Source organism: Acinonyx jubatus, chromosome C2, assembly GCF_027475565.1.
Source record: "Acinonyx jubatus isolate Ajub_Pintada_27869175 chromosome C2, VMU_Ajub_asm_v1.0, whole genome shotgun sequence".
NCBI lineage: Eukaryota > Metazoa > Chordata > Mammalia > Carnivora > Felidae > Acinonyx > Acinonyx jubatus.
In genome coordinates this window covers 81,106,007-81,121,098 of record NC_069384.1, presented here as the reverse complement: position 1 = coordinate 81,121,098, position 15,092 = coordinate 81,106,007, and the positions used below count along the sequence as shown (strand labels likewise).

The window sequence follows — 15,092 nt, the reverse complement described above, 5'->3', positions numbered from 1 at the left end:
TAGTTATTTTTCAGCTCCAGAAGTTTCATTTGATCCTTTTTTGTAGTTTGTTTCTTTATTGGCACTCAGTATTTGGTGCAACATTGGCATCACACTTTACTTTTAAAATCATGCTTTCCTTTGGTTCTGCAAGTATATTTATAATGGTTGGTTTGAAGTCTTTCTGTTAAATGTAACATCTGGCTACTCTCTCAGGCAGGTTGTGTTTGTTTGCCTTTTTTCCCCTAGTATGTGATCGTACTTTCCTATTTCTTTACATGCCTTGTAATTTCTGGTTAGAAACTGTAATTTCTGGTTAGAAACTCTGCATTGATTCCCCCACTCGTGGAATTATTTGCTCCACTCCACTCCAGACTGCTGCAGCCCAAACTATTACTTTTAGTGACTGGCTAGGTTATTTTAGTGAAGTCTGTGCCTCTACTCATCCCCAAGTGTTAAGACTCTCATATTGCTCCTTAGGAGGTATGGCCTTGGGTTTACCCAAAGTCGCTGGGGGGATGGCAGTGGTATTGGTAGGGCTTTCTTTCTCTTTTTTTCTTGACCACACCCAGCCATTAAACTCCACTGATTGCTCTGTTGTTTTCAACAATGTCCTGGCTGCAAAAATTGCTCTACACAGTCATCCCGTGAAATTGTGACTCCTTTGAAAAGGAATAGTTTCTGAGGTCTGTTTTTGATACTTGTTTTGACCTTGTTAGGGCTCCTCCCAGCTATCATTTCTGTCAGTTCTTTTCTACAGAGTAGCTCATCTAGTCTAGGTTGTGTCTACATTAAATCCATGAATCTCCTCCCAGTTGCCTTTCACCACACCCTCCACTGTTCTTATGATACACTTAGGTTTGAACTTCTCCACGCAGTTGAAAGCCAAGTCAGTTCCTTTGAGAAGAGTTTAGGACCTGTTGTACCGCGTGCTTCTTCCCCAAGGAATAATCTGTGAACCAGGACTGTTTCTGGAAGTAGGTACAATGGCAAGATTCTCTCTGAATGGCATGCCCACTGTGGGATTTATATTCTTGTTGCAAGGGGGAAAAGCCTGAGGTCTTCTTGGCTTGCCTTTCCTGTCATGGAACCACTGCTTCACAGACTGGAGCAGGGCTGATCAGAGAGCCAGTATTTTCAGTGGACAGCACCCAGGATAAAGCCTGTATTCTGTGAGTGGAGTGTGGGTGGGAAAATGGAGCCCCAGCACTCCTTGACTATGCTTGCCTAATTGGCCTAGGCAGCATGTAGCTAAAGGCAGGATGAGAAGTGCTAAAGTCCAAAGCCGTCCAGCTAGGAGCTTGGGAGAGAAGGAGCCAGTGTTCTTGGCTGCAACACTCTGCAGTAGAGTCTCTACCTCATTAAGCTGAGGTGGGAGGAGGGAGAGGTCTTGGTTCAGAAACCACACACTCCACTTTCTTACTGAATTTACATAGATTTTTTTTTTTGAAGGAGTTATTTCTTCATTTGCTATTTGCCCTTAGGACAATTTCCAAGGTCTATAAATGGTTGATTTGGGATGGATGGACGGATGGGTGGATGGATAGATAGATAGACAGACAGACAGACAGGTGTAGCTAGCTAGCTAGCGTCAGTGCTGAAAAGGTCATCAGAGTGTCTCATACTGTCATGCTAGTAGGAGTTGATCTCTTTCCTCATCCATTTCTAACAAGCAGTGTCCTGCATCTGATTGAAAACCACCTCCTGGGCCACCTGGGTGGCTCAGTCAGTTAAGCATTAGACTCTTGATTGCGGCTCAGGTCATGATCATGCCGTTTATAAGAATGAGCCCCATGTCTGGCTCTGCCAGGATGGAGCCTGCTTGGGTTCTCTCTCTCCCTCTCTCTCTGTTCCTCCTCTGCTCCAAATAAACAAACAAACAAACTTGAAAAAAAAAAGAAGAAAGAAAAGAAAACCACGTCCTAAGGCAGGACGTTCCATCTTTGAAAGTTCTTCTTTATTCTGGGTGACACCTTGCTACCCTTTGATCCTGGCCCTGCCTCTAGAAGCCATCAAAAAGATGTCTAAGTCCTTTTTTAGATAGCAACCATCCCAGTGCTTTATGTAATTGAAATCATGAATCCCCAGCCCCTAGTCTTCTCCTGTCAAGGCAGAACATTCATAGTTCTGTTCCTTACTCACCTCTACCCTGTCATACCTCATCTCCAGCCATCACCAAGGTGCTTCAGGAGGTCAATTTAGAGCAGAATGAGATCATCACTTTCCTCATTCTAGGCTCTGTGAATGAAACCAGAAGCATATTAGCTTTTTTAGCAGCCATTATATTGATCGCAAACTCCTGAATCTGTTCACACATGGTACTGATCCCATCCTATGTAACTCCTGTTGGTTTGTAGAGCCAAGTGCAAGACTCTTATTGTTTCAGTTTATCCCTTTGGGGATCACGTGTTTTCATTCCATGTCACTGATAAAATATTTGTATAAAACAAAGCCAAGGGTAGAGACCTAGATAGTATTATTTGTCACCATGCTATGTTAATTAAGAGTTAATGGGTGTGATTTTTCTGCTTCTAATATGACACTCCATCATGAACAGTTGACAAGATTGTTTTCACTGAATGGAGTCAGATCATAAGAGTTTCTTTTCTCCCAATGGGATTGTATTTGAGACTGTGTCAGGGCCAGTGGTGGTTCTTTACTCCATCTTTGTACCCTCTCAGTGTATGGAAGTGAACTCCCTTATCAAAAGAAATGATGTCATCATGTCCACCATCTCCTTGGACTTTTGGACCCTACTGAAGTTAAGAGTATTGATCGAGTTACAAATGGGCCTTTCCCTTCCAACAGTGTTTCCAGATGAAGCTTTTAGGAATTTCCTACAATACGTGGCAGGTGTCTTTTTTTCTCTTCAGTATATTTGACAGAGCAACTAACAGCCTATTATTTTGCATTAAAACAACTCAGTAGGCCATTATTAATTGCACTGTGCTGAATGATCATCCATTTGTAAAGGTCATAGAATCCAGACAGCAGAGCTTTGCAGAGTTTGAGCTGCTCTAATGTATGTGTTGTTCTTGAGTGTCCGATAGACTGTTACCATAGAATATAGCTTTCTGTCTGGACTGCTGTTCCGAATCAATGAACGTGCCATCCCTGAGAGCTTATACTCCTTTCATGTAATATCAGAACACGGGTTGAGTATGTTCAAGAAACAGTGAGAAATCATTGGTTAAAGTAGAAGGAAAGGAAAAGATGCAGATGAAATGTAAGCTGGTCCTTACTACAGTCTGTTCTGTCAAAAGCGACTGCCCTGGGTCTTTTGTGTTTTGTTGTTTTCTGCACTTATTCTAGGGGCATTCTAGTTGCAATTTACATTGGCTCTTCCCCTGTGCCATAAATAAGCCGTAGCTCCCTGTTTTGCAGTGAAATATCTACTAATGGTAGATATTATTTCAGATACAGCATATTTTTAAAAGGAGAGACTCCTCTCTATATGCTTAAGTCACATCACTTTTTCATTTATTGACTCAGTTTATATGGCACTAAATGGGACAGTCCATGTCTGTCTCTGGCAACTTCATAGCAATATAAAATAAAATCATACAGAAATGTCTTTGCATTCCTTGGAAGGAAGAAATTCTCCAGTTACAGTGCCCTCTGTCTGCATTCACTGAGCTCCCAGAGGCTTTCTATGCTTCCCAGTTACCTCCACAGTGTCTTCATCCCCAGTCAGTGTGTACCTCCACTGTTGCAAAAGTCTTCATCGACCCCACAGTCTCTGTCTTCTGGGGCTCCAGTTCATTCTCCACCTCTTCTAATGCCTGGAAAACTTCAGTGGTGCCCCATCGCTAACAAAGTTAAGTCTAAATTGGTTTAGATTGACAGTGTCAGCTTTTGATGCAACACCAGCCCACATATCTTAATCTTCTTTTCTTTCTTCTTTAATCAAAGGAAATTTCTCATGGTTTCCTAAACATAACCAATACCATGTCCATATATCTACTCTTCCTTGCCTTTTCATAATCTGGTATGTCCTTCCTTCTCTCCCCTCTTAGGTAATACTTTGTTTTTAGCCTCCAGTTCAAGTTCTGCTTCATTCATTCAAAAAATATGTATTGGGGGTGCCCAATCAGTTGAGCACCCAACTCTTCATTTCAGCTTAGGTCATGATCCCAGGGTTGTGGGATCGAGCCCTTTGTTGGGCTCTCTGCTGAGCATGGAGCCTGCTTAAGATTCTTTCTCTCTCCCCCTCTGCCCCTCTCCCCTGCTCCTGCTCCAGGTCTCTCCCTCTCTCTCTAAAAAAGCAAAACAAAAAACCAAAAAATATGTATTGGTCACTTACTATGTAGCAAGCATGGGTCTAAGTGCCAGGGATCCTGTAAGAAACAAGACCAGTCTCTGCCTTCACAGAGCTCCCATTCTGGTGGCAGGGGGTAGATATTAAACAAATGAAGATATGATATGATATGATATGATATGATATGATATGATATGATATGATATGAAGGTATCTCAGATTTTGATAAGGCTATGGAAGAAAAGCATGATGAGGGAGATAAAAAGGATATTGCTGTTTTATACAGAGTGGTCATGGAATGTTGATAGGTCATATTTTCTGTCTAAAAACCGTGAAGTTACAGTCGATGTGAACATGAGAGGAAAGAGCATTCCAAGCAGAAAGAACAGCAAATGCAGAGGTCTTGAAGCAGGAGAATTCCTGGTGTGTCCCAGGAATAATGAATAATGGGACCACTGTGCATGGGCATGCAGCCTGGTGGGTGTGGTGGTGAACACTCTCGGAGGTTCTCTTCATCCTTGTTTTCTAGTTCACTGAGAGAATAGAAATCTGTGGAAATAATTGAGAATGTGGGGGCAGGGGGGTGAGAAATGTTGCAGGTTTGAAGAGACAGGTCAAGATATGAACTAAGCACCTGGCATAGTGGTGGAGTGCGTAGACTAGGGAAGTCTCAGGCCACTTGCATTTCAGAGTCATGAATTAAATGGCTTTGAACCGATCCCCTCCTACTCTGAATTCTTGCAGCAGTCATTGCCCGTTCTTCATTTGGCACTTGGCGTGCACTTCCTTCTATTACAGGTTTGGTGTCTGGACTAAGTTTCTAATTTGTGATTTGTTGTTTTTCGTAAATGTTATACCTCACCTGGCTCCTCTGCTGCTTTAAGGCAGCTTTCAATATGCACACAGCAGAAAAGGACAAAAATGAACAGTTGAAGGTGTCAAAAAAATAATGAAAATATATCTGAGTAGAATTCAGTAATAGCTTAACGTATTTGGGGAGGAGGAATCTTGAATGAAACTTTGTAAAATCTCCAATACCTAAAACAGACATTTTATTGAAATTGGAAAATCTTCACAGCATTCCTGTAACATTACAGTGAAACCCACATTTGCATTGCCTCAGTTTTTGCCTCTCACCTTGATTCCCAGGGAAAATGTTTTATATGTACTCAGGATAGTGATTCCTTACAATTTACACTGTCGTGTCAGAAATATTTGGTAAGGACTACAGTGGTTGCCATGAAACTTACTGAGAAGAGCATGTGCAGAGGCCTGTGTGCTGGGAGTAAATGTCTGGCACAGTTTACTCACAGGCCTAGGAGTCCTGGACAGGCACTACAGGACCCAAGAATCTCCTGAGCCAAAGTGCAAGTTCATCCCACAAAGGGATCTGTAAGGACTTTCCTCCTCGAGAAGTTTTTATTGATTGTTACTTGAAAAATGTCCATGATGATCACATTATATATTTTTTTCTTTCAGCTCATGTTAAAATGCTGTTCCACTGTCTCATGATTTGCATTGTTTCTAATAAGTCATTGGTGGTAATTCTTACTGTTATCTTCTTTTGGTTGCAATGACACCTTCTTTTCCCATCTTTCAGGAGAATGAGAAGTTCTCCTTCCCTTTGCTGCTGGGAGTTTTAGCAACTGATAGCTATCAGCTCTTCCTTCTCTAGGAATTGTCCTCAGCTAAAGAGATCTACTTTGCCAACAATGACAGCCTCTCTGCCTGAGAGCAGCTAGCATCTGATGACGAGTCATTGAAGACTTAAAAAGGGCAGAACCCCCTTAATTAATTAATGCAGGATAGTTCTTCAAGGCCATCTTAGCTCCAGAGCTCTCCTTGGGATCACCTGAGGGCCTCTGTGGTAATCGCGTCGCAATAGAACTTCTCCCTATGCCTAGTTCTGCTTCCTTTACTTCTCCGTAGGTTTCCATTCCAAGTAAGTAAGAACTTACCCACCAGTAAGTTCTGGCACACAGATCTCCACTTCAGAGTCTTTTTTCCAGGGAAGCCAACCAATAACACCTTGTGTGTTTATAATGCATCTTTTTCCCCATCTTTTGTATCTTTTGTATTTTTTGCTTTATCTTTTGTTTTCATCAGTGGTATGACTAGGTGTGGTTTTGTGTTCTTTCTTGTTGTTCATTAAATATATTGGATCTGTATGTTTATGATTTTCATCAGATTTGGAAAACAGTTGGCTGCTATTTCTTTGAATATATTTTCTGCCCCAAGATCTCTTTTTCTCAACCTGTAATTACATGTATGTTAGTGTAATGTTCCACAGGTCACTGACACTTTTTTCATTATTTTTACCTTATTTTTTGTCTGCTTAAATTGAATAGTTTCTGTTGTCTTCAAATTCACAGATCTTCTCTTCTACATTATCAAATCTGCTGTCTAGATCATCCGCTCAGTTTTTCATATTACATACTACACTTGTCCTTTCTACAATTTCCATTTTATTATTTTGTCTTCCTTCACTTATGGTTTAACTTACTTTTTTTTTTCTAGCCTCCTAAGGTGGAGACTTAGGTCATTAATATTAAGCCTTCCTTGTTACCCAACATGAAATTTTTAAGCTGTAAATTTCTGTGTAAGCACTACTTTAGCTCCATCCAACAAATTTGGCTAATGTTGTATTTTCATTAGAACTCACCTTGAAGTATTTTCTAATTTACTTTGTGATTTATTTCTCTCACTTATTGGTTACTTAATTTCTAATATTTGAGGCGTCTTTGGATATCTTGTTAAGAATTTCTATTTTAATTCTGTTGTGGTCAGAGAGCGTGCCCTGTATGATATAATTCTTTGGAAAGTCACTGAGACTTTTTTATGGGCAAGCATACATTCTACCTAACTGAACATTATTTGTGCACTTGAAACAAACTGTAATATGCAGTTGTTGGGTATAATTCCTGTAAATGTTAAGTGAAGGCAGTTGTTAGTATTACTCAGATCTTCTGTATGCTTATTGATTTTTTTTATCTAGTTATCTTATTAACTACTGACTGAGAATGTTAAAAATCTCCAACTATGACTATTGATTTGTTTGTCTTTAGTTCTTCCTTACCTCTAGTAATACTCCTTGTATCAAAATCTATTCTCTATACATAAGCCATTCAAGCTTTCATGTGATTCATGTTTTGATTATATATCTTTTTTCCATCCTTTAGCTGTTTATTTTTGTTTTTGTATTAAAGTGCATCTCTTGAAAACAGTATATAATTGGGTCTTGCTTTTTATTTTTTTTTTATTTTTTGAGAGAGAGAGAGAAAGCAAGAGAGAGTATGAACAGGGGAGGGGCAGAGGGAGAGGAAAAGAGAGAGAATCTCAAGCAGGCTTCATGCCTAACGTGGAGCCCGATGCAGGGCTCAATCTCTGTGACAACATGACCTGAGCCAAAATCAAAAGTCAGACACTTAACCAACTGAGCCACCCAGGCACCCCTATAAAACAGATATTTTAAATTCCTTGTTTGCTAATTCAGTACCTCTGTCCTCTCTGAGTCTGTTTTTATCAATTGCTTTCCTGGTTATAAATCATGTTTTCCTACTACACGTATCTAGAAACTTTTGATTGTGTGGTTGGCATTGTGAATGCAGTGTTGTTGAGCATCTGGATTTTGTTGTCTTCCTTTAGAGACTTCTGAGTTGTGTTCAGGCAGGTCTAGAATACCCCTGCATCTTGATGGTCTCATTGGATACTCAGAGTGTTTTTCAAGGTCCTTGCACTCTGCCTGGTTAGTATTTTCATATCTTCTAGGACTTTGCAACCTCTAGAATCTCCATTTAACTCATAGCTCTCTAGCACCTGTTCTCTGCAAGGCTTCTGGAGTCTTGCCCATATATGTGCAGTTGAGTATCAGGCCATAAACTTCAGAGGACTCCTATATAGATTTTTAGCTCAGCTCAATTTCAGCTCAGCTTCCTCCTCTTCAAATTTACCTAATTCCTATCCCCAAACTCCTATTTCCTCAGCTCAGCAAGACTTCCATGGTCTGCTTAGGTTCTCCCTCCCTGTGCCACAATCCAGAAAGTGTCTCCAGATACAATTCCAGGGAAATCATGGGACTCACTTTGAATGTTTCTCTTCTGTCAAGGATTATAGTCCTTTTCCGCCTTTTGTCCAAAGTTAGAAAACAACAGGTATATGTATTTTGGCTGGTTTTATATTATTATGGGAGAGCTAGGCTAGTATAAATGGCTAGTATATAAAATGGCTAGTATAAAGCCATTACTTTATAATGGCAAGATTTGGAAATCTCTGCAGTTTGGGGGGAGATTTTTAAGGTACAGTAAACAATAACTTAATTTATTAATTTCTCTCAGTTTCCATATTATCACTCCACTTCCTGCCCTTTTCCTCCCAACAACCAAGTTCTACAGAGAGAAATGGTCCAAAAGCTTTTCTCTCTTTTCACCAGTGAATTGACATCTAAACTAGGTAGAGTACAACCACAGTGCATCAGTGCTCTTTTTTTTTTTTTTTGATTTGTAATTACATTGTGAACTTTTATTGGGTTTTGCTAATTTCAGGGTTAAATGTGCTTTTCCATATGATTCTATATTCCTCTTGTTAGGTAATCATTTTTTAGGTCTATCTAGTTAAGATGGGCAGGAATACTAGAACTGAAAATGTTCCAGCAATCATGGCTCTGATAGAAAATCATTAAGGACCCTGCCCTCAGAAGAGCTCTTTGTCATAATTGCTATCCCACAGTGACATCCATCAAGATAATTGTTCAACTTTCTTCTTAAGTAGGCAATAGTCAGTTAGATAATCAAAGGGTAGCAGGCCTTAATTACATATATGAAGTGAATGATTTCCCTGTTTCTATTTTTTTTTTAAAAAGGTCAATGATAAGACAAAGGAGGATTTCTGATTAGCATTAGAAAAATGCCACTCCAAATGAAATATGACCTTTTGTAGCAATGTGGATGGAACTGGAGAGGGTTATGCTAAGTGAAATAAGTCATATAGAGAAAGACAGATACCAAATGTTTTCACTCTTAGGTGGATCCCGAGAAACTTAACAGAAGACCATGGGGGGGGGGGGGGGGAAGAAAAAAAAGAGAGGGAGGGAGGCAAACCATAAGAGACTCTTAAAAACTGAGAACAAACTGAGGGTTGATGGGGGGTGGGAGGGAGGAGAGGATGGGTGATGGGCATTGAGGAGGGCACCTGTTGGGATGAGCACTGGGTGTTGTATGGAAACCAATTTGACAATAAATTTCATATTAAAAAAAAAAAAGAAAAAAATCCACTCCACTAAGAATCTTTCTTTTAACTCTACTTACCATAAAAATAAATCTTACTAGACTTTTTTTATTTTTAATTTTTTTTTTTAATTTTTTATTTTTTATTTATCATAAAAAAAATTTATCAATTTTTTTATTGCCACATACCGGAAAGTAGGTAAATATCCAAATATAGGAGATCAAATAAATAAATCATGGCCCATATACACAATGAAGTACTATATACAACTGTAAAAAAAAAAAAAAAAAGGAAATAACATCTCTGTAACATAAAATTATTTTCAAGGTATATTGTTAAGTAAAAAAAAGCAAAACACAAAAGAGTAGTATACTATGCTACCTTTTCTGTAAGAAAGAAGAAATAAAAATATGCATGTATATGCAAATTTTTTAAAAGAATAAACACAGGAAGGATAAGCCAAAAACATTTGACAGGCAATAAAACAGAGAGAAATCTTCTGCCTTTCAGAAAGCTGGGGACTCAGCTTCTGAGAGATGTCTGAAAACTTGCCAATATTCAGATACTAAGCTCTCCAGACAAGAGAATCCTGACACCACCTTCAATATATTTGAAGCCAATGGTGAAATGAAATTAAGCAACAATAAAGCTCTTACTGGACTTTTTTTAGATCTTCCTCTGCTGACAAAAAGGAAAGACCACAGTACACCATGAAGCAAGAACCTGAGTTTGCACAGGACAGTTCTGTCAGGAAGGAAGGAGGTGGGGGTCCTAGCCCAGTTGTCAACCATTTTATTTCCCAGTATTGCCTTTTTTTATTTCTGCTTATAATGCTGCATCACACCGGGGGCAGCAACACCCAAGCAGTTCTTCTTTAATGTGTTTGGGAATTTGAGTTTCCCATGCCCGTGAGGCATTTAAACTAAGATGACCAAACTTTTGTAATAATTATAATAATCCCTGTCAAGATAATTGACAGATTTTAATGAATTTGACCCAGGAGTGATACTAGTTATTTAAAGTTTAAAACTACATTCTGCAGTTGTCTAAAACTTTTATTTAAAAGTCCATTTTTTTTATGTATAATGAGATTTTCAGTTTTTGCCACAGCAGATTTCCCCAGGTTGTTGCCTTTTAAAGCACATTAGGCAAGGAGTAGGCAAGCATGAACAGGTAGAATGTTCAGGTATCGGAGACTTTAAACCCAAGTGGGGACAATTATTTCTGTGAGGAAGCAAAAAGGATAGACAAGCCAAACAAAACTTATCACGTTCCTTTATTTAATGACGCAGCATGACATGGTGCTAGTGTTATGAGTCATTCCACCAAGGATCCTGATGGGTATTCAGGTAAATGCACTCCCAGCACACTGAGCAACTGAGATGGTCCATGGGAAGTCCATAACACCTCATACATACATAGCACCTTACATTTGTCGCCAACATGTGTATAGTGGGTTATAGGTCATCAGGAGGTAATTTAACATGTGCCTTACAAGCTGTAATTTTTGACATGTCTGAACCTCAGTTTCCTCATATGTAAATTAGAGACAGTAAGGTCTACCTCATTGGGCTAATGTATGCATTAAACATGAAAGCAGCTAGAGTAAGGCCAGAGACTAAAGAGATGACAGGAAATGTATTTTCTCCATTTCCCCCTCCCCATTTTGATCCCTACAAGAGCCTCATGAGGTAGGCTATGCAGATATTTTCTCTGTTTTATAAACGAGATATTCTAACATCAGGGATATCAACACAACTAGTTAGTGTCAGAGCCAAGTTCAGAATTTCTTCTGTAATGGCAGAAAATATTCATGAGCACCTAGTGTGTGTACAAAACTGCCTTCTCACTGTGTGTTGTGTCTGAGATCTGTCAATGAAGAATTTAGATTTTTTTTTAATTCCAGTATAATTAACATACAGTGTTGTATTAGTTTCAAGTGAACAATTCTATACATTACTCAGCATTCATCGTGATAAGTGTACTCTTAATCCCCTCACCTATTTCACCCCCCACTCCCCAACCACTTCCCCTCTGGTAACCATCAGTTTGCTCTCTATAGTTAAGAGTCTGTTTTTTGGTTTGTCTCTCTTTTTCTTTGTCCATTTGTTTTGTTTCTTAAATTTCATATATCAGTGAAATCAGATATTATTTGTCTTTCTCTGACTTAGTTCACTTAGCACTGTACCCACTAGATCCATCAGTGTTGCAAATGGCAAGATTTCATTCTTTTTTTGTGGCTGGATATTATTCTGTTATATATATACACACCATATCTTTATCCATTCATCTATCAGTGGGCACTTGGGTTGCTTCCATAATTTGGCTATTGTAAATAATACTATTTTAAACATAGGGGTGCATATATCTTTTTCAGTTAGTGTTTTTATATTCTTTGGGTAAATACCCAGCAGTGGATCATATGGTAATTCTATTTTTAATATTTTGAGGAACCTCCATACTTTTTTCCACAGTGGCTGCACCAGTTTGCATTCCCACCAGCAGTGCTCAAGGGTTCCCTTTTCTTCACATCCTCACCAATATTTGTTTGATGAGTTGTTTACTTCAGCGATTCTAACAGGTGTGAGGTGATCTCTCATTGTGGTTTTGATTTGCATTTCCCTGATGAGGAGTGATGTTAAGCATCTTTTCATGTCTGTTGACTCTCTGGATGTCTTCTTTGGAAAAATATTTGTTCATGTCTTCTGTCCATTTTTTAATTATTTGGGGTTTTGTGTTGTATAAATTCTTTATGTGTTTTGGATACTAACCCTTTATCAGATATGTCATTTGCAGAGTCTTCTCCCACTCTGTAAGTTGTGTTTTAGTTTTGTTGATTATTTCCTTTGCTGTGCAGAAGGAAATTATTTGATGTAGTCCCAATAGCTTTTTGTTTGTTTCCCTTCCCTGAGAAGACCTATCTAGAAAAACGTTGCTATGGTCAATGTCAGAGAAATTACTGTCTGTCCTTTCTTCTAGGAATTTTATGGTTTCAGGCTCACATTTAGGTCTTTCATCCATTTTGAGTTTGTTGTCGTGCATGGTGTAAGAAAGTGGTCCAGTTTCTTTCTTTTGCATGTTGCTGTCCAGTTTTGTAAACACAATTTCTTGAAGAGAGTGTATTTTTCCCACTGCATATTCCTGCCTCCTTTGTCAGAGATTAAGGACCATATAATCATGGGTTTATTTCTTGGCTCTCTATTCTGTTTTACTGATCCCTGTATCTGTTTTTGTGCCAATACCATATTGTTTTGATTACTACAGCTTTGTAGATATACTACAAAAAATCTGGGATTGTGATGCCTCCAGTTTTGTTCTCCTTTTTAAAGATTGCTCTGGGGGTGGGGGATCTTTTCTGGTTCCATACAAATTTTAGGATTGTTTGTTCTAAAAACTTAGCTTAGTTCTTAATATTGTCAGCTTTCACTGGTCTTCTGCAGCTTACTTCTCCAAAATGTATTTTTAAGCGTGACACTAATCATTGTATCTCATTTCATCAGCTGCTCTCCCTCCTGGTTCTTTTATTAAGACTTTGTAGGCCCAGTTTCCTTAACTAGAAAGCAGAATCATGAAAAATCCCAAAGAGGTCAGAGGCCATCAGTGTTTTAAGAGCATGGCATAGGCATATTGGTCCCCAGTTGGTTCTGCTCTGCTCCTGACACCACCTTTTGTGTCCCTTGAAAGGGACTGTCCGACCTCTTCCAGACTGATGCCAAGAGCAAGGCAAATGAAAGAAATTTCTGGAATTGGACTGCCCAAATTCAGGTGTGAGTTCCACCACCAACCACAGTGACCTCAGGCACAGCGCTGCACCCCAGGACCTTATTTGCTTTAAGTGTAAAATAAGGATAAAGTACTGGCCTCATAGGGTTTTTGTGGTGATTAAATGAGATAATACATGCACAGTATTTGGAACAGTGGCAGACAGTAGTGATTGCTCCATAACTTAGCTGCTGTAGTAGTGGTTATTGTTACTCCTTTCATATCCTAACTGACTTAATCCAGCATTTTTTCGTACTGCTGAGAAGTCACTATGTTGTTTCTTTTTTTTATTGTTTCATTATTATTATTTTTTTATTGTAGAGATCCAGCATACCAGCAGGAGAGGGGCAGAGGGTGTGAGAGCGAGAATCCTAAGCAGCCTCCATGCTCAGCACAGAGCCTAAAACAGGGCTTAATCCATGACCTTGGGATTGTGACTTGAGCCAAAATCAAGAGTTGGGTACTCAACCAAATGAGCCACCCAGGCGCCCCTGTGTTGTTTCTCTTTAACTGTAGTATTAAAGGTTTTGGGTTTTTATGGGTATTTTCTAGTCAGATATTCATAATTTCCATCTCCCACCTGACTCACTCTCTGCCCGAGAGCTGCTCATCCTAGAGCAAGCTATGGTTACTACTCTATGTGAAATCTCCTTAAGAGAGATTCTGCCAGGTCTTTCCCTCCTCTCTCCATTCAGCTCAGCAACACACGTGCTTATTTTATTATTTCGTTACCTAGTTCATTATTAATTGTGACCTATTGAGAGTGTTGTGACATTAGGAAATAAAGATGAGTGAGAGGTGAGGGTTCTGTCTGGAGCAAACTGTGCTGGGGATGGGAATTATAAGGGTGTTTCCTTTCCTGTTTGCAGGGAGAAAGGAAATGTGGCTTCACTCATGTATCTCTGAGGCCAGGGTTTCATTGCAGGCAAAATATTAAGGACCTCTAGTTTGAAACAGCTTAGGTTGTAGCAAAAGTCTGACTGAAGCCTGTAACAGATAGAAAGATTTAAAAGCGAGGCCAATAGCAGGCAGGGAGGGGGAGAAGTGAGAAAATACGATTCTCATTCCACTCGTCCTACTCCACCTCCAGCTCCACCCCTACCAGCACGTTACAAAAATGCCAGAAGTTTCCTGGAATGCAGGAAAGACAAATAATTTGTTCCAGAATCATATCCAGCATCCCACATCTCTGGTAAACTACGTTTGGCCTGCTTGTGTGCTAGTGTGGGAAGATGCTTAGGAGAAGAAATGTTGGGGTTTTGATTTCATGACCTTAATTATTGTAGAGATTCTGTGACTGCCCTGGCTTCATGTGTGATTTGAAAGCCTTTGTATCCAGGATCCCTAGTATTATGTTATCCCCATTCCTAGGAATCCAGCCTTCAGGGCGACAGTGGGTCATGGCGGCTTTCCTATAGTGAAGCTTGATGCTCTAGTTAAGTCTGTGGATTCCTGAAAGTCTTAGGTTGTTTTCCTTCCTTCCAGCTGAGGTAATTAACAGCTCTCATTTCTACCCCATGTGAGTCATTGAGCCCCTGACATGTGCTGGCACACTATCTTAGCCCAGTGTCCTTCTGCCCAGGGCTTTCCTCCATCATCGGGACCTCATTTTCCACCACATGTACTTTAACACTGAGTGTTACAAGGTCATTTCCAGGGCTGTCACCATTTATCCCTCTCATGTTTAGCTGCAGTTTAATTTTCAGCTTTTGTCACTATATTACATGGGAAGAAAGAAATGTGCTCTGGCAGATAGCATCAAATGTGTTTTTCCTTCTCTTCCAATTGGAAAATCACTCATCATCAGTCCTCTGCTGGGGGGTTAGATGGTCTGGGAACACTGGGAAGGGTGCTTTGTGTTTATAGATTT

General features: G+C 39.5%; 1 protein-coding gene across 12 annotated transcripts in view; it reads left to right on the top strand.

Annotated features, from left to right (window-relative positions):
• The window catches only part of VPS8 (VPS8 subunit of CORVET complex), a 253,159-nt gene that overhangs the window by 225,007 nt on the left and 13,060 nt on the right, over positions 1 to 15,092 (top strand). For 9 of the 12 annotated variants that reach the window (XR_008297776.1, XM_027061268.2, XM_053221125.1 and 6 more), the window contains one exon: positions 13,145 to 13,225. The exons of the other annotated variants lie outside the window; for them this stretch is intronic. Coding sequence is in view for 8 of the 9 variants with exons in the window: in XM_027061268.2 (XP_026917069.1) it covers positions 13,145 to 13,225 (81 nt within the window). In the remaining variant the exon portion in view is untranslated. The remainder of the gene's footprint in view (positions 1 to 13,144; positions 13,226 to 15,092) is intronic. 12 annotated transcript variants of the gene reach the window in all.